Genomic DNA, 25,936 nt, shown 5'->3' on the forward strand with positions numbered 1-25,936 from the left:
TTAAAGATGATTGAGTGAAAAAAAATGGAAGACAGGCCTGTTAATAGAAAGTTTGTGGTCACAGAAGCCTATTACCATGACAGAGATTATGCTTTACACACCAAAGTGACGACATAGAAACAATCTAGGTGACTGTGAGAATGATGATCCAAATTCAGAGTAAGTCGAAACCAAAATACTGCACACTAAGAACATGCTGCACTCATCAGAAATAATCTTTTTGCTAACTGGAGGTAGTAACAGTGACTGATTTCATGGGAAGACCATTTCTATCTATGAAACAGAGGCCAAAAAACTCCTTTTTTTTGGAGATCCAGCCAACAAGTGTGAATAATCACATCATCCCCAACGACAACGGAACATTTCTAGTATGCACAGACAGCTTGTTGGTGGGTAACATTGTCATGGGTAATCTGGTGGCAAAGACAGATTTGAAAGCCATCAAATGAAAATCAACAGACCTCCAAGGAAGTTTTAGTAGAGCAGATGAAAGTTGACATCAGATACAAAGTGTGAATGAATAGTAGATTCCTAAATGTTTAGAACTGAATCAAAGTTCAATTAATCCATCTGCTTTGGTCAGAAACCTTCAGCATCTGTTAACTGGATAGAAGGAAGACTTAAGCTCATCAGGCAAGGTGAAAAGACTCTTTTAGCTATCGTTCAGTATATTAAGGCACATTTGGTGCCATTCTTGTGCAGCTGTCAACCTGAAGAATACTCAGACTGAGTAAAACATAGAATGATCTAGACAAGTATAATTAATTAGATGGCTACAGCTCTTCTGAGGATCATTTTCAAGATAAATGTTGTGCTGCCAGCAAACATTAACTCTCCCCCACACACTGCTTTGCTTTGAACCAATTTTGGCAGACCTGAGGTCACAACAGGTGAAGAAGAATCACTGCTTGGTCTCCTTTCATTTGAATGACTATATGAAAGTCATTAAGGCTTTTCGTAAGTGTCGTCTAAAACACAATTAATGACTGTAGTAAAATATAAAAATAGTATGCTGCACTGAAATTTGCATAGAAGAGACAAGATTTCAACTTCTCAGTTTCCTATATCTGGTTCAGGCAAGTTTCCCTGGATTACAGGAGTATAATAAAAGTGCATGGCTCTGTCAGGAAAAAAATCAGATGCTTTCTAGTCAGAGATCAGCTCTAAGCTTATTAAAACTAAGCTCTGGAATCCACTAAAAGTAAAAGCAATACTATTATGACTTATTTTTTTGCAGATAAGGGCCACAGTTAAAAGCACTTTATTCCATAGCCTATATTGTACATATAAATAAAAAGAATATTCCATGCTTTTCATCAGGAGCTAACATTTTAAACTTCATTTTCAAGCTTGTTTAATGTTTTTAAGCTCATTACGGCACCAAATTCTTCTGTGATTGTGCTCTTCATGGATGATTGGTTGAATACTCAGCTAGATTTGTTCTTGTGGCTGCTGAAGCCAAGCAGATATGGAAAAATGGTTTCCACGCTAAGAATCTTGGAATGCCTGGGATTTAAAACAGAGCTTCACACAATTTATGAAGGGCATCAGGGACTTCTTAATTTAAGCATTCCAGAGTGGCTTTTTCATAGGCATCATCACTGGAACTACCGAGCTGCTACGCATTATAGATTTCCTGCCCCAACATGTTTTTTATGTCAGCAGAAAGTAGATGACATCAGCTATACATGCTTTGAGACACCCAGCGATGCACCTACTCTGGAGAAATCTCTGACGGGTTCTTGCCTCTAACTCCAAATTTATGATATTCTTGATACAATGACAGAAACATGGAGGATTAATTCTACAGAAAATCACAGCTAATAAGACTAGTTTATCAGAAAAACAACAAAAAAATAGCCATTCATAGCCAAAGATTAACATCCTAACAGCTCTGAAGAAGATGAATAACCTTTGCAAGTTCTAATGACATCATGCTTGGCTAGAGCAAACTCATTAAGTCATTAAAGGGCACCCAATTTGTGTATCATCATGGAACAGCCTTTCCTCCACTTTAAGAGTTTGGCTTGAAAGTAAATTAGTATGTCTCTTCAGTGGTTAAGGCAGATTAATAGTTGCTTTAAAAAGAACGTAGTGCCCAATTCAAAATTAAATCATACGCCTGTGGGGGAGGGAAAAAAAAAAACAAAAAAAAAAAAAACAAAAAAAACCCAAAACCCCACTTCTGTGTATGTTGCATTCAAATCCAGTTAAACAATTTCCATTAATTTTCATATTAAGTTATAGGTTTCACAAGACTTATTTCTTTTTTCAATACAGCAAACAGGACATTCAAACTGGCAAAACCTTTGCTCTTCTTTATAAGAACATTACTTAAAACTCTGTATTCAAATACTATACATGACAAAGCCAACAGTAACAAAATGATCCACAATGATATTTGAATACTGATGAAAACCAGCAATTCTTGAACTTTTCTATGTTTAATTGAATCAGTTATTTCAGTATAATGTGGGAATACATTTATCAGAATCAGTAGAGACCAAATGTTAATTATGAAGGCCAAGCACAAATGAATAATCTTACATATAGACCCTGACACATTAGACCTGCAAAGTACTCTGTAGATCTTATTTTATGAAAACGTACTAAGAGCACAAATGTATAGGCCCTTAGGAAGCAATTATCCCTAAAAGATTTAGACATAATTCAATCTGAAATATTATAAGAGATTTTTTTAAATGGTTTCAGACAGAAGGGGATTATTTTTACTTTAAGTATGGAAATAGAGGCCCACATTCTTCACTCTGTGACCTCTGTATTGTCCTGGGCACTACTTGGGGGGAGGGAGAGGGGAAGATTTGAAATCAACCTTTTCATTCAATTAATATAATCCTCTATGACAATAAGAATATTAATAAATAGGAACACCAACTTGGCATTGTGGGACCGAATCACCGTCACTGCATGGAATGCTCTATTCAATAAATTCATTAAAAACGTGAACTTTAAATCCCATAGTACTAATATGCATGGCAGAGATTAGTTAAGACAAGCTATCTGACCAAACACATGGAGATGCTATACTGTATACTAAGATGAAATTGGATAGCATGTGAGTATACAGCATGCCCTGTGTACAATGCATTTTATTTGACACGATCCTCAGGTGTGACACAGGTACTAAAAGAATGTTAAAAAAGAAAAGCATGTATGAGAGCTTACATCATCTTTGTGATCTGGCCAATTTACTGCCAGCACTTTTTAAACCAGAACCCTACAAAGGGCTTACACTTCTAAAAATCATTGCAGGAGTTAAGATTACACAGCCATTCCACATCACAGAGTGCAAAGCATCCAACAGCAGTTAGTACAGCAGAATATATACACAGAAAATGATTGACACCCTCCCTATGGAATCAGAAACCACATTATATTATCTGTCATGCCTTCTAAATAAAAGAGAAATTGTTAGGTGGGTTAGAGACTTCTGAAAGCATCCAAGTACTCCGCAATTCCTTGCTTTCCTCTTTCAAGTGCTTCTTCACATTGTAATCTGCAGGTAACCTCAAAAGTTTTCTAAACCAGTGTAAAAACGGGAAAGTTTGTTAATCCGTTACCTGTTCTTTCTTAACTCTCCACCATGTTACTTTGGCCATGATACTAGCACCCTCAAAGACCTTTGCTTGGATGCCATAGACACCATTCTCTAGAGTACTATTATTAACCACTGCTTACTTAAATTTTACCAATGTTTGTAAAACTCACTGCAGGGAGAATAGTACTATCCGTAGGGTGGTTAACCCCCCCCCTCGGAAATGCATCCAGAGCATCCCTCCCATGAAGGGTCCCTCGTATACGTGTATCTGCAGGAACATGTCTTGACTGAGTGTTTAGACTTTTTTCATCAGCACTACTCTGCAGGTTTTTCTCCTTTCCTCTTCCCCTGAAAGAGTTGATCGGTTACAAATAATCAATACCCTGCAGAAAGAGTTGTGTAAAGTAGTTACAGTCTCTGCTTCTTAGGGCAACTCTCCCACAGCTAAAAGCTGTCTCTCTCCACTGCTTTCCCCTAGTCAGACGCCTACGCGCTGCTCATGTCTCAAACGAGTGGCCGCAGCTCTGAGAGTCAATATAACTAAAATTAAACCTGAAAGTTTGTAGTTTATCTTAACTATTGCACCATATCATGGGTGGAGTGAAACAGGTTACTTGGGTATAGCGGTCTTATAATTTTTATTCTTTCTGAGCAACTCACTGCTGTAAGATGATTTTAAAAAGTAAGAATGACAATTCCCAACAGGTTATTGTTTAAGTGTATTTTAGGACCCCAGAGAGGCAACGATTGCAGCTTTTATCACAGACTTTTATACCACCCTTAATCTGGCTGATCCTGATTACTCTCCTTTGGTTAAGATTGTAAGTATCCTTACACCACATCTGACATTTACCCTTCCATTACTCTTTGAAGCAAATCTACAGCATCAAATTTCTAATTTGTCATCTTTATCACAATATACTTTTACCACTTCACTGTAGCACATATTTCACTAATGTGGACTGATTGGACAACACCAACGAAGCTTAAGAGACTAGGGAAAATCAAAGTTTTTTTATTGCTAAAAAAAAAAATCTCTTAATATAATCTATCCTAGATGGACAAAGACTGACTACACGGGCTCCCTCTCCAAGACAGGTGTTTACAGTCTAATTAACGGTATATAGTACAGTTTCCGATTTGCATGCAGAGGTCATTAAAGTAAAAGCAGTATTCTGGATACACCGAAAACAAAAATAGTTGTGCTGATACTTTACTCTGCCCTGGAGAGACAAATTGCCTGTCATATTTCTCTGAAAACGATCAGACGACCCAGAGGACGATCTGGAGCCGCCAGGAGTGGATTCTTCGGTCTGTACACGCACTCGGTGCGCGGCACAGATTTACGATAGCTACTAAGGGCGCATGAGAGGTAGGACGAGGTAGCTAGGAGTAAGAGGATTTCACAGAAGAGGCACGTGCCAAGATATCAGAGGGAACTACCTGTCAGTAAGACAGGAAAGCGCTCTTAGAGGGAGCTCTGCTGCTAACAGCAGCGGCAGCAAGCCGGCCAGCGGAGAGCCGGCCCCGCGGGGCGCGCGTTGCGCCGAGTCCCAGAAAGCACCGACAGCGCTTCCGCCCCGCTCGCTCGTCTGCGCTCCCCGGGCGCGCGGTACAGGAGCTGACGGGCTCTCCATTTAAAGGGATGCTTTACGGGAACCAGTCAAGACCACCGCTCATACGCTGTATGTCAAAGCCAACTACTATTGCCGACGTTTCAGATGGGTATTTTCCTATTTTAAAGGTCAAGAATTCAACGCAACCAACCAGCGTTTTAAGAAGTACTCGGAGGGATCTGTCCTCACTGACGACAACAGCAATATAAACTGAGACAAACCCTACAGGCTTTAGTATTAAAGTATGACTACCAAAAACTGAAAAGCATTCCTTTCTTCCTCCCCAGACTCTCATCTCCAAGAGAGCACGACCAGTTAACCTCTAATTTTGAAAAAACAAAAAATGCCTGTGACAGGCCGGGCAGAAATTAGTTTATTTAAAGAAAAGGGGCTACAGAGTAATACCAGGTTTAGAATTAAATCACTCTAAACCATTAAGTCACTTCTTGCTCTGAAAACATTATGTCAGACAATATTAAATGCAAAAAGCATAATTTCAACAAAATATTGCTGTTTTCCCACAGAAAGACTATGTGCATAACATTTGCAGTCTCATAGAAAAAATAAATCAGCACGAAATTAATCAAAGAAAAAAATATATTTAAAATAGTTTGGCCATGCCTGGCAAATACTTTTAATGATACCACATTCAAAAATTCTATTCCCATGATCAGAAATAGTCCTGGAATGTTTATGACCTGATTTCCAGGCATCGGAGGATGGGTTCCTCTCAATATTGCACACCTGATTTTGCAATACTCAGCAGAGATTTTAATGGTAGTTACAAGCCCATGGAACATACAGCATTTGCATGACGTGCAGCACCTTTCAGTTTGTTCATTATTCTTTTTTTTTCCTGAGAAATGTCAAGCTATAAAGCAGTCGCCTTAATTCCTGCAATTTGCATCGATCAAGTCATTGCACTAATACTGATGTTTTCCTAATTATAAAAAGGAGGCAGAGGAAAATCTGCCTATAAATGAGATTCATTTGGATCCTACTGCCTGAATCAAACAGTTTTAAAATTACAACACTCCATCAACAGAGTAGATTCGCCTGAATTTATATTGTCTCTCTACTACTCATAAAAGAGATTTTTTAAAAATGTAGCACTTGAATATGCATACATGATGCTTACATATCTTATTTGGGACTTTCTCTTATTCTGACTCATGATGGGCTTGCTCATTATACAGCTATCAATTCCACTGATGTTACAATACCACAATACCACTTTCTCAACCCAAAGCAGGAGTAACCTGTCACTTTACACTGTCCTTTCTCTGTCTCTCTCCCTCCTCTTTACTCATTTTTATTCTTATTGACAAGACTTATCATTCCTCTTCCCAATTCCAACTAGCTACTCTTTTGCAAATAGTAGTATCAACTATGTGGTCACTAGTAGTATAGGTCAACAACGTTATTAATATAGCACACACTGCTAGCAGCAGATCAAACAGCCACACTTTAAAATATTAGTTTTGTGAAAGTACCATGAAGTAAATAACAGCTGGTTTTTTTACATTATGAAATGCAATATTGCAAGGACAGGCTCCAAGAATTTAGTGTTAATTACTACAACACAGCCCAATAATATGGAGGATACATTATTTTTTTCTTGTTGTTTTCATACACAAAATAAAATAATACCATAACAGAAGGGTGCTGTATCTGTGTTTAAAGAAGGGGTTGTTGGCAAACACCATAGCTCACTTCTGCTGAAATGTACACAACTGATATATGCAGCCCAGAAAGCTGGCACCAGGGGCTTACAACCTTAATTTGCCTGCAAGAAGGAATGGAGATTTACCTTCAGAGCACGTTCTTGATTGTTTTCAGCAGTCAGATGTCTCGTGTTGTTTGCTGAAGTCTGGTTCTGCTCTTTCAGATGATGAAGCTCCTGCTCCAGCCGTTTGCACTGCAACGAGGAAAGAATCCCATTAAGTAGAGAAGCGTGGGCATATTTTTTTCCAGGAAGCCAAATGAATTAACGTAAATAACTCCATCACTATTTCTGCATAGCAGAGAAAGCATCAGACAAAAGCAAGTTACGATCCAAAAGCTTTGGATATCTTTGTATGTGCATCATTATGCAGTTTTTTCCCAATACAACCGTATGCCAAAAAAAGCCCTAAATTCAGTATCAGATAAAGACATTTTATAAAACACTTTAAGAAGTATTAAAAATTATTAAAATTATTAAAAATTATTACAAAGATATTGGGATTAAATAGCTCTCCTAGTTATGTCAGTGTAAAGCCAGATTTTCGCTTTCATTTATTAAGTATTTATTAAGTAAGTAGAAATAAAGAAAGTATATGTATGCCTTTAAAAAGCAAGCAAATTAAAGACCTTCCTCCCAAATTCAGAACACACCACTGTATTAGAAAAATATACATGTAAATTTTATACTTATATTTTTCATACTAAGAGATTACTCTAATTCCCAAGCACACACCATATCTTTGGAGAAAAGAAGTTTTAAGATTCTTTTGATTTAAATATTTAACTGAAAGACAAAGAATGAAAAATTTAACATTTGCTATTGCGTGCACATGCATACATATATAGTTACTGCTGTCAGCTGAACATGTATTCTAAAGAACAGGGATCTGCAAACGGTTAGCTAAATCATACTGCAGTTTTTACAGTAACCATAAAATGCTGTGCCCACTTACCCTGTTTCAAAGAGCTAAACTCACTGCCAGTTTAAATTAGTTGTCAGCAGACAATTATTGTCTTGCCAACAAAAAAATTTTGCTGCACAAAAAGAAAGTAAGGGAAAACAGGAAGATGCATGAGAAAAACTGTTAGATGGGAATAATGAAAAGAACATGGGAAGAAACAGGACAATACAAAAGAAAATATTGAAATAGAGGCCAGGTTGCACCATGAGCAGCATGCGCAAGGATCTTATTCTGCTCTCCATTTCACTCCTCCGAGGAGAGGACCATGAAATAACCCCTGGCTACGGGACTCCGGCACCCCACAGGCAGATGCAGCACGTAGGATAATGACGCAAGACGAGCAGCGCGGAGCCAGCAGGCCTATCCATCCAGCCAACCTGGGCACGACGACCTTCACATCAATATTGGTAGCATACCTTAATTTACTTTCAATTTCATCAAAAGTGTTGGTATCTGAAAAAAACTGGGCATGCGGAAGTGGCGTATTGCTTGACGCCGTTTGGAGGATATCAGAGAGAAATGGCGACCTAATTTGACCTTCGCACACGAGTGTCTCGCTTTGCGAGGAACAGTGCTTTGACAGAAGAGGTCTCCAATGAATCACGAACCAAACTGTATGTATTCCCAGCTGTCTAGGAAATAAGATCTTAAAATGTCTTGTTTGTGAAAGCATTATAACAACACTCTTACCTGTTAACACTTGATCTGCCTTATAAAACTGTTGTGGACTATAAAATTTTTGTATGTGAACTATTTTTTAACATGAAAAATAGTATTCTATAAACATTTTTTTTTCTTTTTACATGGGTCAAAAAATTTCTGTGTAATCTTCCTATAGAGAAAAGAGTTTTAAAAATAGAGTTTTAAACAATGCAGCCCTTCTATTCATTTCAGCCAACATTTTTTGAATTCTGTGTCATTGGTTGTTAGCAAGGTCCAGTAAAAATAGACGTTCTTTAAAAGAACATGTGTTTTTATTGGTTCCCTCCCGGGCTCCAAGAAGCCAGCAGCCTCAAGTAAGAAACTGGATTTCCTTCTGAAAACATATAAAAATACTTTCTGGAGCACAGTGAAGAGAAGACATCATCCAGTTCAGCACTGACAAAAAGGACATGTCAGATGGATCCTTTCAAGAAAGCTAAGAGCTGAAGGAAGTATTTCATTTTAAATATTATAAATATCTAAATCCTTTTATCTCAAACTTGTGAAAATTCATACTCAGCAAACGTTCAAATATAATCCTCCTGAAGTCAGAGACAAATTAAAATATTTTTACAGCAACACAGGTTGCTTAAATGTTCTGATCTGAGCTATAATTGTGCACTCAGAGGGAACTTTCCATGAACTTAATACTCTCGAAAGATGGCATGATAATTCAGAAAATTGTTTCTTCACTTCAGATACTTTGAGTACTTTAAAGAATAAGAAAGCAGCATGGATGGATGTCAAGGAGCACACACTTTGACCACAGCCCGAAGACTCAGCTAAGGAAAGGGTATTAAGAGCCTCAGAAACGGCAGCATGTCATTCTAAAAAGGTTTCACACAACGACCCACCAAGGATCAGCTTCGTCACGTAGACAACTGCACGCACGCAGCGTCCTGCCGCCGGAGAAGCAGTACTAAGAAACAAACACATCCCCTCTTCTCTCTCAAACCCTGATGTTTGTTCTCCTCTCTGAATATGCATTTTCCTTCTAAAAACTCCCCACCTAACTTAGCCTCATTCACGTTACATAACCTGCTTGCTAGACAGTGATTCTCTTTAAGCCTACGCCAAGTATTCTTCAAGCTATCATCAGTGCCCATTTGTACAATTTTCATTAGAGCATCATCCGTTCCCAACTACAGGCACTCATTTTCCCTCTTTTTCCGTACTTGCACGGTGCAACCCAACCGCACCGTTCTAAAAGCAGCAGTCCTTCCAAACAGAGACTCCCATGCCCTGCACAGGACATACCACGAGCCGCTAAGGCACAAAACAAAAAGCAAAGCAAGCAACAGGCCCCAAAGACATGAGATTCAGAAAAAAAAGGAAAAGATAGCAAGCACAGCTGTTCTTCCCCCCTTCTCATTTAAACCATTAGGCTATTAGTGAGCCCTATGACTATTTTCGCTAGCTAACGTGATTCATCAGAATGAGGACCTTAGAGAAAGGCACCAGATCAGCCCACGATAGCTGCCGATGACTTTCTGTGACAAGGCAGGTGCAAAGCTCAAGAATGCCAAGGAAACTGGGAGACACTGATGAAAAGGTCAAGAACGGAACCAGAAGAAAACCATGGAGTGAAGTCCTTGAAGCTTACCCAGGAAGAGATTGTTAAAAGAGGGTCCTAGCTGCAGGTACATGAAAGGAGCAAAGACGGTTTAGAATGAATTGAGTATTTTAGAAGATAGAAAAATCAATGCACATAACCACTTAATAGTGTTTGGCCTTCACTAGAAAATGAGGTTGCATTAACATATCAAACATAACTTTAGCACTTGTATAAACAAACCATTTTTAACATGCTCCCAGCTTATCAGCATTTTCTTACTCAACTTGTACCTACAACATGTTAATATGGTGCTATGGTGCCTGGCATGTCTGCACAGACTCACTTTTTGATCATTATTTAACATGATTCTTCAGTAATGTTTTCTAACAGTAAACGGTTTCAGCAAAGACTTTCTACAAGAGTAAAGAAAAATCTGCAAATAATTGGAGAAATAACATTAGAGAAAAAGATAGAATACAACAAAGTGGTAACATTCGGGGGGGGGGGCGGAACCCTCACAACCATTTGGTAATCATCCAGTTTAATGTTTATATGAAGATAATACCCAACATGAAGACAAGGTCCCACACAGAAGCATATTTAACTCCGAGTTGCTGAAGTCAAGTTGCTCGTACGCTTTGAAACAGACGTAAGTGTCCTGGGTTTCATTCCATGGAGCTGGACAGTAATACTGAGCACATTACAATTTTTCTTTTAATTTCAGTGAAAATTTGTTCTAGAGAAAAATAGAGTACTGTAACACTCATTGGCTGAGGAAGCAACAGAATAGCTGGGCGACTGCAAAACAAGCAGAAAATAACAGAAAATTGTAATACCTACTTACAACAAATGCAGTTTTCACGGCTACATAATCCTGTTATAAGTAATATTAAAAGCAAATATAGATGTAAAAGTGCAATGTTTTCCGTACTCTTTCATTAACAGGAATTAAAACTAACCGCTTCAGAAGTTATGGCAAAATGCTGGGGGAGCGGAGGGGAAAGCCAACACATTACATATGCTAGAAAAAGACAAATTTATTTGTCTGTTAATACAGATTTGAGGGTCGAAGTTTAACGAAATTAATGCACCAGGACTAAAACAAAGCCAAATTCTGCACTGTCTTCTTTCATTAATTCTGAATTACATTCTGTTGTTAATGTTATCTCAGTATGTCTAATCCAATTAAAACATACAAAAGATCATATTTTATGAAAACACATTCATTCATAGGTGGAACAGATTCTGTAGTCCTTGTCAAAACCCACAATCTTGTAAATTCAACCTGCACGAATACACAAGACTCCATTGATGAGACTGCTTAAAAAAAATAAAAAGGAAAGGGAACAAAAGGCGGGTGTATAGGTGGAGGCACTGCTACAGGCTTTCCCTGCGCCAGGGCTCTTTCCCGAAGCCTGGACCACAGGCGGTGAGGGGGGTCAGAGCGATGAGGTGGGTGGACCTTTGTTTGGGTCCGAGCCAATTCGGTTAGTCTCACGCAGCCTCTGTGCATTGACAGCCGATCCTGTAGATACCTGCAGCCCCTCACAAAAGCAAGACAGCATTCGATAGCTTAATTCTCTCATCGAATTTAAAGCTAATACGTTTTTATCTAAGTCGGACAAAAATCAAAAGTGAGTGCAGAGTCGCTCACCTTGGGTCAGGTGGTGCAAAATTACTTGACTGTGCATCAGAGCCTCTACTTTAAGCAGCAAATAAGCCATTGCATCCTGTGTGGAGTTTTATTCACGAAGACCTTGCTTAACTGGCATCTCAGTTAGGGAAAAATAAAATAAACTAGTTCCTACTAAATAAACTGGGAAAAAGGTTTCTCTCCTGTAAATTATGGTAAAGTAGGAGTTTATTTGAATGGAAGAAGATGAAATATTTTCCAAAACGCATTTTTTCCTTTATGTAGCTTCACAAAAATGCTTTTCAGCAAAATATATCACAAAACATATTTTGATTGGAATACATAAGCACTATTAAAAGACAAGGTCATGGGATACCAAGATCCTACTACGAGGCGTGATACTTTTGTAAGTCATAGATATGAGATCCATTTCTAATAGTTATCATATATTTACTGCAGCATACAACTGAAGTGCAAATGGCTATTCTGCATAACTCAAGAAAATGAGATTAAAACATGGCTACTTTTTCACCTGTTATTTTTTCAGTTATCATCCGCGGAAACATGAATACAATGAAGTAGACAAATAATTCAACTGATTTTACTCTTATAATCCACACCTTACAGTAGCTCCCAACTCAAAGATGCCTAGTGGAATGCAAACGTTCTCCATTTCTCCCCACTGCCTTTCTGCCTTTTTTTTTCCTTCTTCTTCTTCTTTTTTTTTTTTTTTTTTTTTTAAACAGTCTGTCTCTTGTCCGAAATTCACCGCAATTTCTGGAGAGGCAAACATCTTGCGCCACTTGGATGCTACACAACTCCTTCCTTTGCAGACAAAAATAATACCAAAGTCTTCCAGTCAAAACACAAACCAACCTTTGGTGTCACTGTGAATTATGTACTTTGAACTGCAGATGTTTGGAAGCACTTATATTTATATAAATAGAATTCATTCTTTTTCATAAAAAATCATTTTTTTGCATGAAAATAAATGAGTTTCCACATAATAATCACTAGAAGGATTTTTCCATTAAATTATATTTTTGAATTAAAGTTTTCTAACAACTTAAAGAAAAGACTTTTCTTCAAAGTTCTGGCAAATGGTCAACAAATGTGTTTAAATGATTATTTATACAATGCCCAGCAGCTTAAAACTACTGGGATTTCATGAAAAGAGAAGTGCTTTTGTAGAGTTCAGGCCTCAAACATATGCATTTTAAAAATTTATATTCTATTAGTAAGAGAAACACTTAAATGTAAACACTTCTTTTGCAGCAATGCAGTGGTGTCTAGCTCCATCGGAAGCCATCAAAAGAGACACAGTAAAACACAAATGAAACATTCTTGTCCTCCCTGCCACTGTGAGTCATTTGGAACCTGCTGCATTAAAGGAGACGGATCCTACGCTGTACACATGACTCAGCCTCCTCTTACCATTCCTCGCCTTACTATTTCTGAAGGCTTCAAAAAGCAGAAAACAAGATTTCATTTATTTTCGTTTAACAGTTAAAGGAACTAAAAGTGCACAAAAAAGAAAATTCAGCCGGCAGTTTAACTCTTTCCAGTCTATAATACATGCAGCCACTCAGTAGTACTGGCCACCTGTGGGCATGCATATCTACTTTGCTTACAGTCCCACGCAACCCCATCCTCTACTTATTTTTACACCTTGATTGTTCTTTCAGTGATGGTGTTTCAGAGACCAAGACAAGTTTGATCCACTTCACAAAGAGCTCCATGCACACAGACTCTCCTCATCAACGCCATCAGTTGCGAAAAATGTGCTGCGAGAAGGAGGGAAAGGAAAACCTGATGTTCTTGAGCCTTGTGCAATTCACGGGCCGCTCACACGTGGTCCGTGCGCTGCCTGTGTCACTGGACTAACAGTGCACTGCTGACTGCAGTGCTCCCCAGCTGCAGGAGTTGCTGCAACTCCTTCACAATTTGCCGTTTCCCCAGCACAGACTCTCAGTTCTCTAGATGAGAACTTTTTCATTCCAGGCTTGAGTCAGTTGCCTGAACACTGGTGACTAGTGCCATGTGGCACTTCAAAAGATTCAAAAGCAGGATTCTTCCTAATGGGACCTTTAAAGCATTGGTTCATTGAAAAAAAGTATTTAAGCATCCAACTTCTTTTTCTGAACCTAAGCAATAGAGAACCCTAAGGTCCACCAACTGTCAACACCAGAGAAAAGATTCTTTCAACAGAACATGTGAAATATGGCCTTAAAAACACTTCACCTCCCACTCCCTTGGAAATATAATGTTAGGGTATAATTCACCACCCTAGAAGTTGAACTTGTTGGAAAATTGTTAAGATTTCATTTTTGGTGGGATACCTTTTCTTGCTATTTTCTACTTTTTTATTCTCATAGTGATACACGTAATTTTCAATTTTATTACTTTTGGTGTAACAAATCTGTACAAAGGCCTAGAAACTCAATCATACTCACTGGAAACCTTGAAGGAAGTTAATTCCTATGCAAATTCCACGTTTGGCAGGAGGGGAACATTTGTTTTGCTAGTTATTTAAAATATTAAATAAGTGGCTTTGGAATATTCCTAAATAGTGCAGAAAAATAAAGTCCTAAGAATTAAACAAGGCCTCTTGTTGCCTCTTCTGTCCTTCTCAGAATTTATGCATGTACTTCCCTTTGAACATGCTAGCAGTCTTACCAAAACAGAGCTACAGCAGAGAGAGAATGAAATCATCCACATATTTGAAAGCATGCACAATTTTTTAATTTCTCATGCAGTGCATAACCTCTGCATAGAGGGCAAACACTGTCTAAATTTATTTTCCTTCAAACTTCTGATGTTTTGTACTTTGTTATGAGATACAATACAATGTTTTCTCTTTATCCAGTATAATTAGTCACACTCAATGAGGCTGAACTCTGAGGTCTAAGGTTTGGCAGATACTTTTAACAGCTTTAGACTCAGTAAAAGATTCTCAGATCCTCAAAACCAAGGCAACCCGCAGATCCCGCTCAAAACAAAATTCTATATGGCAAAACATCAAGTGAAACTAGAATAAGCGAACACTTAATGTATTGCATATAAACTTCTAATTGTTTATTGGAGTCCTTCTTTCTTATCTTTCTTTGCTGCATTTTTTCCCCAGCACCCCACCTCTGCTGTGTTCTTCATTGTTGTTTCTAATCAGAACATAAACCCCAAAACTTGGAGTCAAACATTTACTCATGAGACTGTACTAGGTCTGAAATTAAGCAAAAATACATTCAACCAGTTGTAGAGCACTTTTATCCTAAATGCCTCTCATATATAAATAAGCAACTTCTGTTTTACATGGAAGTCACATTATTCATTCAGTTTTCTAATTTCATGTATCTAATTCTAATAAATAATGTATAAACTCAGCACGTAAGCTAATAAGCAGTACGCAAGGTAATAGGTTAGCATGCTTGCTCACGCTTTACTATCTTGAGCTAATTTCCCACTGTAGAGTTGTAGAAACACTACAAACCAGCATAGTACAGTGACCTTCATATAGTTCAAGCATCAGTGTATTATATTCAAAACAAAAAAATTACCAATACCCCAAAATAATTCAGCAAATGGAAAATACGAATTAAGAATTTCCCACAAGAAGAAATATCATCGAAGAGTCAAGATTCTCTTTTAAAAATCAATGAAAAAGAAATGTAAATCTTTGTTAGCTAAACTCTAAATCACTGAATAAAGGCCTATAAGAACAGTAATACTTGGAATAGGATCAGTTTTACTTTCAGTGCATAGCAAAAATTCCAGCAAGAGGTTCAGGGGACAATTTCAGAGTAGAAACTTCTGCCGAGAAAATAATTCAGAGTAACTAACTCTAAAATCTTAACATCACTTTAAAATTATACAGAAACAAAGGGATTTGGGAATAAATTTGCCCCCAAAGTAGAGCATATATCAGTACAGTACTTGGAAAAGAGCCAGCACAGAAGTATTCTACTGACTATCTGTAGCTGGTTACACACTGGCTGAGTAGCAAATACTACACATGCAGGAAAGTTCCCAATGCAGTCAGTATAGTATACTGTATAGTACAGTAAAGCACTATTTTGACCTTCCTTTACTAAGTGTCTCAGCATCCAGGCCTTATTCTTGAAGTCACAGCAACCCCCACACACTTGTCTATGCTCTATTTTGCCAAGCAGCTTTGGTTGTTCTGAACTCCAGTGTTAGCTTTTGCACGACGTGGTAGCACGAAGAGCTGTAATACTATGAAATGGGTCATTACAGTCACAACACTTAGTAAATGTAGATAATCCAATATACCATTGCTTTTCTGTCTTCAGCTAGGTAATGAGAGACTCCACAGTGGCCAGCCACTTCTTCATCACACAGCCTCAAGACACTGCTCCTGCAGATCTGTAAATCCTGCACATCTCCCTTCTATATGGAAGCATTATAAAAGAGAGGAACATAGGTTTTTAGCCATAAGCAAGCCATGAACTTTTTTTTTGTTACAATTTTTCTTTTTACTAGTTATTTCACTTTTTTGTCCTATTTCTCCTTCACTGTTAAAGGAGGAAGTACTTGTTTTCCCTCTTTGATTTCTTCATTCTCTCCGTCCTTCAAATGCAGCGTCTCTCCTCCTTTCTTCTTCTCTCCCTGCACACCTTGCCCTGCAGAACGTACACGGCCTCCGACTCTCAGCTCTCCTCGTGGCCTGCAGGTGGTCCATTCCACCGCAGTCTCATTCTATGTCTAATTTTTTGCTTTATCTTGCTCCCGTAAATATTCTCTTTATTATGCTGATTCTCTGCAATAGCTCTCCTTTAATTACATGAGCGTTTGGAGGTGTACTTGATAAACACTGACTAACCAGTTTTTGTAACACTTTACTGAAGTTAGCAAATAGGATTTTCTTGTTTTAAGGAATGAGAAATTAACATAGGAAGTTTAAGAAGCTCAGTCACTCCAAACCTTTGCTTTGCTCGCTTGAGCACCTGATTTTGAGCTATTGCTTCCTGTGGCCACGTGCTGTGCTAGCTCCTCAGCAGAGGAGCCAGCTCCATTACAACCAGATGGCCTGTGGCCAAGTGACAGCTTGTCAACCATCTGACAGAGCACACCAGGACAGATAGCTGATAATTGCTCTTGTTTAAATTCTTTCCCCCTGACACCCAGTTAAGAAATATACACTGATGATACTCAAAAAAAAAATGTATATATATGTATACACATATATAACAGAATGGATGCAATCGGAGGCTGGTACACCTATGTTTATAGAAACAAGTAAAGGTGTATGAAAAGGAGATAATTTAGAAGCCAATATTCAACCTCATCTTCAACCTGGTTCTAGCAATTAGAATCTGATTCTCAGGTATATGTAAGGCATTCAGCTGCTGACAGAGGTATAGTTTTAGGAAGTGTTACCTTTTTTAACAGAACACAACTGATATTAGTTGACAACAGAAAAACAAAATTTGGTAAACAATCTATCCTTTTGATGAGCTGGTTTTCAAATAAGCATTAGAAGATTTTCTTAAAACCCACATGCAAACAGACTATTACCTAAACATTGACAGTTACTGCATCAAAGGACAAGAATACTTTGACACAATTACATTATTTCAGAAAACAGATACAGAGATAACCACAGAGAAACCACAGCTTATAATTGCTTTGTTCCGTTTTTGTAATCATAGCACAGGTACTCTTTGTAGTACACCCTATGTGTTTGCCTTAACAAATACCGTACTCTCAATTGAGCCATCAGTTGCTTAAGTGACAGTTCCTGAATTTTCTGTTGTGTAATGCATCTTCCCAAAATAACCATAACATACAACAAAATCTACCTTAAACGAGAGAGGATATGACAAAATCAAACAGCTAACTAAGTACATGAAAACAAAGCTGTGCAGATACAATAGGGTCAGAAAATACTTTGGAATAAATGATCTGAATTACTACCAGTTGCTCTTTTCTTCATGGAACCAACACGGTGTTTTAGGAAGCTGGGATACAGTACCGATTACTCTAACAGCTCTCAGCAAAAAAAATCACAACTGCCTGAAAACAATATTAATCTCAGTGTTTTAACAGCCTGAATATAAATGCTAAAATGGAGTAACTAACTATAAAACTTCAAATGTTACTGTGAAATCAGTTTGTCTCACCAAGATTCAAATCTAAAAACTTGTATTTCAAATATTTTTCCAAGTTTGCTCAAATGCACTGAAAAGTGGAAAAAATATTTTTTAAAATATCAAAAAATGTATCACCTCTGCACAAGCTTACTAAAATGAATCACACAAAGAGCAATCCTCATGCAAAAATGTTTAAGTATATAAAAGCTCAGTAAAATTAAAATAAACATTTAGAAAATATTTGTTGCTCACCTTCAATACTGAGAAATGTCTCTATGTTTTTGGTACATAAAAAGATTTTTCAAATGTAATCAGTGGTTCAATCTGGAAATTTTAACTCTGTAATTAAGATTATTTTTTGTTTCATTAAAGCGTGTTACAGGACCTGATGGGTTTAGGTACCAAACAGATGCAGACTTCTCAAGAGCACCCTATACCTTGAGTATGCAGCGTTGAATTAACAACCATCCAGAAGTTTTCAGATATCTGAGATGCAGAAGTGCTTAAGCCTAAGATCAGTTAGTTGCCTGAAGCACACCCTTTGACACGTGCAATTACCAACGACGCCTTCATTCAACGCAAAGCTTCCATCCCTTGTGTAGAGGGAAGGACAGCCTAAGCAGAGAAATTTTAAGAAAAACAGAAAGACAGAAGAATGTTATGACATCTCCTGAAAGCAGGGTGACGGGACTGCCTGCCAAAACAAACAGAACGGGTAAATGCATGACTACTGCTGGGAGACGTCTGGATACCACAGAAGACAACACACAAAAAGAGCATGTCATGAGACACACAGCTGCTAGCTAGCCCTACAGTGGAAAGTAGATGGATATGAGTATTCTGTACAAGGAATTAACAAAGATTTTGGTGTTTCTTCTGTGAGGCTGCTACTGGATGCTTTTAGTTTGCCTGTGAGATTTTCAAGACTAGTTTTGCAGATAGAAATTCATTTAAAGTAAAGCCTTAAGACTGATTGTTAGCGAGACCTCAAGCAACAAGGCTGAAAAAATGCTTGCAGGTTGAGAAAGCAAGCTTTGCCTCCAAACCACTGCAGAAGGCGGTGGCAAAACTGCACAGAGGGGCAGGTTTTCACTCAAGTCTGAACATCGCCCAGCAAACTTCTCTCAGATAAGAGAGGTTTTGGTTCTGTTTTTTATAGAGACTTTGGTAATGCTTCCGCAGACAGCAGAGAGGTGTTAGAGCTAAGACTCGCAGCATAACTGAAAGTTCACCAGGAACTGCAGCACAACTTCGACTGAATACTCACGTGCTTACAGCAGCTAGTTCATAGAGGTAATGTTTTTAAAACCTCCCCCCCTCTCCCAAAAGGGTAGCATAATTCTCTAATTCTATGTTATCAATGACATATAAAAATATATAAAATCAGAAGTCTTACTGCTGATTATGCAGCACCACTACACTATACCAGTGAAATATTTTATAGCTAACCACTTGTTGGGAACATGTATTCTGTATTTCTGATGACAATTCCAGAATTGTAAAAATGATTGTAATTTTATGATTCAACACTGTTACTTACTTTTTTGTAAATCACGGAGCCAGAAGAATTATAATTTTTACACTTTTTACAGTCACAACTCTTGAGAGTCTTTAAATATTTCTATATATTTGAAATGGCTCAATTCAATATAAAAGTAAACGACAAACCAGAATACATTTTTTGTGTTGAGTCTGTGTATACCCATAACATATTCAATAATCAACACTTCAATAACACTATTGAAAAGAATGGCAATAAATATGAATATCAAGAAAGTTTTGAAACAACAGCACCTTACTGCATGTATGATTGTATGCAGTCTACATATAATAGGAAAGCCTATAGCCTTCATTTGTAAGTTAGTTACCAGTCTAATAAAGATTTAAACAAAAACTCATTCAGAAGTCTATTTCTCCTTGAAAAAAACCACAGCAATTTATGTCTTATGGACAGGTCCAAATCTTCACTAGAAAGAAGGTCTGCATTTAAAATAGTCTATTCCATAATTTTCAAAGCAAAAACACCGAACACAAAGAATCACAGAATAAATAATAATAATCACAGAATAAATAAAGATAACTAGAATACTTTTTCTGAGAATGCTGATAGCTTTTATTTCACTTTAGTGGTTTTTTTACCCCCAAATCTGATTCTCCTTCAAGTTGCCTCCTACTTTTTTATCCCGAATTTCATTTAATAGACAGGCAGAGCTTTAAGGTAACTAATTTTAAAACATTATCTTGAATTAAATGGATTTATTTTTCCTTTCTATACTTACAAATAACAAAACCTGGCAATTTATCTAAAGTTCTCAAAGAATTTCATAGATTTTCAATTAAAAAAATACAATTTGCATACTGCTTGTGCTGCCATATTGACAGTATTTAAACTTCAGGTAGTACGGAGACCTAGGGTGTGATTACACTAGTGCCTCCGTTTGCACCTGTGGTGCAACTTGCAGTGAATCCAGTTTCTTGGCTGTGCTTCCATTTTCTTCATGTGCTTTGGTTTGCAACATGGAGCACTCTCTGAGAGAAGGAACAGGATTGCTTTTTGATTGAAACAAACTCCGAGCTGCAGTCTGGAAGCACGCCTGCTGCACTCCAATGCAAAGGAGCATTCAGTCCATAGACCAATCCAAAGTAAACAAAAACCCACCCCGACATGTATTAAAGTGGATGTCAGGTGCTGAGAATTAACTGTTTCATACTCCAGATCCCCTCCTATTAGTTCACAGTACTTGCTAATGCAGACAAAATCAACATTTCCAGTTATAAAGTAGCAGCTGTGAATGTTCAAGAACCATTAGGTGGTAACAGCACAAAGGAAAATGAATACACAGGTCAGACACAGGAACCTTTCCAGACACCGTCCTAAATATAAATATGAAGCAAAACAATCTCTTTCCTATCACAGATATCACAAACCTATCACAGAGAATTTTTATGTAAATCCATATTGGTATCCAGAATAACGAAGTATTTTTGCAGAAAGATTTCTCAGAAAGTTGCCCAGAACTACCTTTTAAATTTGAAATATACAGATAGATATATTAATTCTTAAGAAAATCAGAGGCATTTTATTCAACACGCATAAACAAAACACTTTCACTCGATGCTTAACTTGAAACTGAAGTGCTTAAGCACCCTGCAAACCCTACTTTAAATACCTCTAAATAATTCTGGCACCTACAGAAGTTATTGCATGCACAGTGATTCAATCTCCTCTTCGCAGTGAATACTGTTTGAATTCTGCTGCTTGTATTACATTGGGAATTTCCTCTATGGGTTGTTGCTACTGAAAGAGGCCATCAATAAGCATACAAAACATCTTTTCTCTCTTTCATCCTAGAGTTGTGACATTAAATATTTAAATTAATTCTAGAAATTGGTTTGGAAGTTTAAGCTGTGTGAACCCAGAGCTTAGCACCATGATAGATGAGTCAAATAGCAATTAATCAAACAAGCTTGCACACAAATTTATTGTCATTTTCAAAGGGGTGAGCTGTTTCTAGATAGTAAAGAGAAGATGAATGTTCTACTAGAAATTCATTAGAGCTTACAGTTAAAGATATAGGGCTTGATCATGCCCTCAAATACGATGCAGACACGTATTTTCTGAGCTCTGCACAACACAGTTTGCACAAGAACAACAGGTGATTTAACAGTGCAAACAATAATGCATCTCAGGGCATCATTCAGCCAAAACCTTGTGACAGTAAAATACAGAAAATGTAGTATCAATTAAAAAACTTGCTTCAGAAGTTCAAAAAGACAGACCGTAATCCCTGTTTTCAAGGAAACGTTGCATTCACATTTACATATTTACTCATATTTAACACTCATAGACTAAATACAGAAGTTAGGTATTAGAGCTCCTTCAGGCAATTTCCTTCAGATTTTCTACTCCCAACCTACCAGCTGATTTAAAAAACGAGTGCACCTCATGCAACCAAAGTCTGAAATCAAACTGAGGAATAAGCTGCATGGTAAACTCTGACTCCTGTGAAATCATCCACTACCAAGAAATACCTGTCTACAAAGAAATCACCACCTCTGCTGCATCAAGGCAATGGACCAAATGACATTACACATAGCCCAAATCTTCACAGCCTAAGCTCTCATCACTCTGCCTGAACATCTCATCTCTCCTCAGCTTTCTTAATGTTTTTAGAAATTAGAGTTACAGGCTGTGACTAAACACAATCCTAGAGCACCATGAGGAAAATTTAAATAGGTGTTTCGCTATCAGGGCACGTTCAGCACAGATTAGAATACCCAAAGCAGGACACCAAGAATTTTGGCCAATTTCCTCACTATTGGGCTCTAGTGGATGATAAATCTCGCCTAAGAAGAAAGAAAGAAAGAAAAAAAACCCTTTACATATCTTCTGAACATAGTCAAATATTTCACTGGGCATTCCCCCAGAAAATATCCACATACTAGGGAGCACAAATATATCTGAGGTAAGGAGTTAGGGCATACCTAACATTTTAGAAAGTAAAGGATTACTATCTTTTTTCTACTTAGGTATGAGTTTATTTTTAGAAGAATAATGCAGCCCAGTCGGAAAGAACCTTCCCTTTTGTGAGATACAAAAGGTTTCGTACCTCTTCAGTATTAATCCCCAAAGTTTTATGTGAGACTTTGGGACTCCAAGCCCTTCAGCCACAGAGGTCACTGGTCCCACCTGGCAAATCTGAAAATTCTGCAGCCGAGAATCACTTAGTCTGTGCAGAGAAGCAGCAACAAAAATATGGATTTGATTGGTTTAGTGTAACACAGACTTCCTAAAACATGGATTGAGTCAAACTTTGCAAGGATTACCATACGACATATGACATTATGAAGCACTTGTCCACTGCAATAGGACCAAGGGGAAAACCAATACAGTTAATCATAACAATTGCTCATATGGCTTGGATTTTCGTGATCTTTTTTCAGGATGCCTTTTACTCAGCTTTACCTCCAAAGTAAAGTCTGTGAGGTTTATCCAAGGCAACCAGCACAGGTGATGATAAACCTGGCAATCGTTTTTTCCAACTCTTCCTTCTTTATCCCCTCTCCCCTCCATAACAGTGTAATTTTTAATGTTAACTCTTAAATTTTTAAAAAACATTTCTATTTTGTATTTTCCCCATATCCCTATTTATTTCTCTCAGGGCTCAAACGAAATTTGAAGAAGAGCTGCAACTTACAGACAGCTTTTAAAACTATGCTTTTCAGTTTTCTGTCTCATCTCCTCCTGCTTACCTTTTCTTGCTAGCAAGTAACTTGCCCAACTCATTTATCTGCTACCACTCAGAGAAAACGAGCGCAACGGGAACTTGCTCTTGCCCTCCAAAAGGAAATTAGGCATAAGAGGGAACTAACTTGGACCCTCAAATAACAATAAACATCTCCTTTACCTCCACTTCCCTCTTCAAACAAGTCTCAGACCAAAATCATCAATACCCCACAGCAGCTGTCAGATTCCAAAAGAATTGTGAATATAGTGTCCTACCTCTCTCCTCTTCTCCCGTCTTTCCCAAATATTAGAAGTGAAGAGGTAGTAGGCGAAGCATCCTAGCAGACCAGCTTGGATACTGTCAAATGTGCTCTTGCCAAGTAAGAACTCAGTCTATATCCTTAGCCAGGAAGTATCAAAGGAACCAAAAGCACTGAGTTTAAAACTGATGTACTAATTCAAACACTCATTAAAAATAATATTGCATAATATTCCGTAATTCCAGTAATATTCCACAGCTTAAACTTCCAAACTATGGTTAGGTTGAAAAGCAATTATCACCAAGATAAAGCAGTCATGCAGCATGGCAACCTTCATCTGAGTATTCCCCCTGAAATGGTCTCAGATCTGTAAGTAATTTTTTCATTTACACATGCTTTTGTTGTTTCTACAGTTAATACAGCCTCTAGGTTTATTACTTTAATAAGGCCTGTTCACTCAGGTGTGCTGAGAATGCCTTAATGCTCTGGGAATTACAGATAACAAGGTTCTACACCTCATTTGGTGTATAAGGAGGGAAAATGCTTGAGAAGAAGCTAAAAAAAAGCAAGAAGCTGGCTTGTTGTGACTACTGACATTTATCAGTTATTAGTCATTAGTCGAAACCGATAATGATGGGCAGTCAAGCATAGCGCTTCTCATCTTTGTTTTCAGCAACGATAAACTGCTGTATGTTGCCAAATAGTGCCTCAAAATGGAGAAAGGTACTTAAACTTGCTTCAGATGAGCAACTGGGTGCATGCCAATTTTTACATGAACAGTCATAAGCATGTTCCTGCACAGCAGGATGTGATCAAACTATTCAAAGCTGTAAAACCAGGTTTGCTTGCCAGTTATGTTACTGCTTCAAGATCGGGGTTTTAGAGACGACATATCCCTGGCCACAAAACCACTGCTCTTCTTTAGCAAAATATTCTATACCCTTAATATTTAAAATTCTGTATAGCAAGACTGTTCCCAATTACAAAATACCTAAAGAACTAAAATTAGCACTGAAAACATATCAAACACTTGACCCTCTGAACTAGCCATACTGTTATTTAGTTTCTTTAAAATCACTTCCTTCAAGCTGTACGAATTAAAGGGTCTCTTTCCTTTTCTAACAGAGAAAAAAAGCTATTGCAATGACTTACTCAAGTCCCCAGCTTCAGCTGCCAACCCTTTAATCATATTAACATTCCTGTCCATAAGGTGTGATGTGCTTAATAGGTGGTTGCCAGTTTGAAGCATTGCACTGCATTGCCTCCTGCTGGAAACCATCTTCTGTAAAGCATTTTATGAAGATCATATAATGTGACTATGGCCATATTTAATCTCTAACAAATGTTTGTCACTAATTTGAATGCTCAAGCAAGCAAGACTTTTAAAGGCAGGCATAATGGTATTAAAATGCTTTGGACAAATAAGTTTTTTCCTTGAGTTAAGACAAAACTTAGTATTATAGACAATAAACTGACTTTTTTATTCCTCATGACTGTCAACTTCTTACTCTATTTCCTTTTCAGAGGATCAGTCATAAAACAGACACAAGCTCCCCAGCATAACACAATATCTGTTCACTAACAAATATATCTTGGCAAATATAACCAAACAGTTGAGTTTGTTTTTTTAAGGGGGTTGGTACAGGAGAAGATGGATGTCAATGTTTAGCCATGCTTTAGTTGTTTGTTTTTTATTCACTTGAAAATACATACTAAAAGTAGTATCAAATATTTGAGTTTATACCATTTTATTTGTTTTCACACATACAAAAAGTAGTTTGCATATTTGCTCAGCAATGTAGTGAATGATCTAAGATTACATACACATGTGCAGCTCAATATAGTGATAACAGTGCCTCTAGCTGCTCCTAATAAGACATGATATTCACATTTGAAATATCAAAAAAGATGCAGGGGCACTTAGGTATTATGACTCAAAAAACTTATTCATATATTTCAAAGACAGGGACAGCACTTCTCATCTTCTCAAGAATAAAGAAAAATACTAAAGAAAGTTCCAATAAATGAATCACAACTAGTTAACCATTTTAAAGTAGTTTTACAACAGCAGTTCAGTAAAACACAGCTTTACAGTATAACCAGCAGAGAAGTTATTGTGAAGCTATGCTTGAAAGACTAGTTGAAGACAGCCTGTATTTATTTGGTCACAGGAGAGGCACAGTTTATAGAATATCCATTCTCTAGGAAGGTTATATAGTCCCTAGCTGAAATCAAATCAATGAGTTAGAGCTGCAAAGATCTCTGTGTAACTGTTGCTTACAGAGAAAAATCAGAAATCCTAGAAGTTATACCCCCCAAAATTGGATGCTAGCTGTATGCACTGTGCTTGATTGCCAGGTTGTTGTGAAGGAAAACACTAAGCAGGATAGTAGATGCAGCTTCATTAAACACAGCCTGTGCAGATCCTTACGTATCAGATAGACGGTTCTCTCTCATAGAATTGCTCATGTGCGTCACCAAAACAACGCTGCTGTCTCCAGCACCACACAATAGCTAGCAGAAACAGAGCAATGTAGTTTTTACAAAATGCACCAGGAAGCATTTAGCTTCCACTGCCCAGCGACATCCG

General features: G+C 37.6%; 1 protein-coding gene across 1 annotated transcript in view; it reads right to left on the reverse strand.

Annotated features, from left to right (window-relative positions):
- MIPOL1 (mirror-image polydactyly 1) overlaps positions 1-25,936 on the reverse strand; it is a 188,196-nt gene that overhangs the window by 88,007 nt on the left and 74,253 nt on the right. Inside the window, exon 10 of the mRNA XM_062577639.1 lies at positions 6,986-7,093. Within this exon, the coding sequence (XP_062433623.1) occupies positions 6,986-7,093 (108 nt within the window). The remainder of the gene's footprint in view (positions 1-6,985; positions 7,094-25,936) is intronic.

This window comes from Rhea pennata, chromosome 5 (genome assembly GCF_028389875.1).
Source record: "Rhea pennata isolate bPtePen1 chromosome 5, bPtePen1.pri, whole genome shotgun sequence".
Lineage (NCBI taxonomy): Eukaryota > Metazoa > Chordata > Aves > Rheiformes > Rheidae > Rhea > Rhea pennata.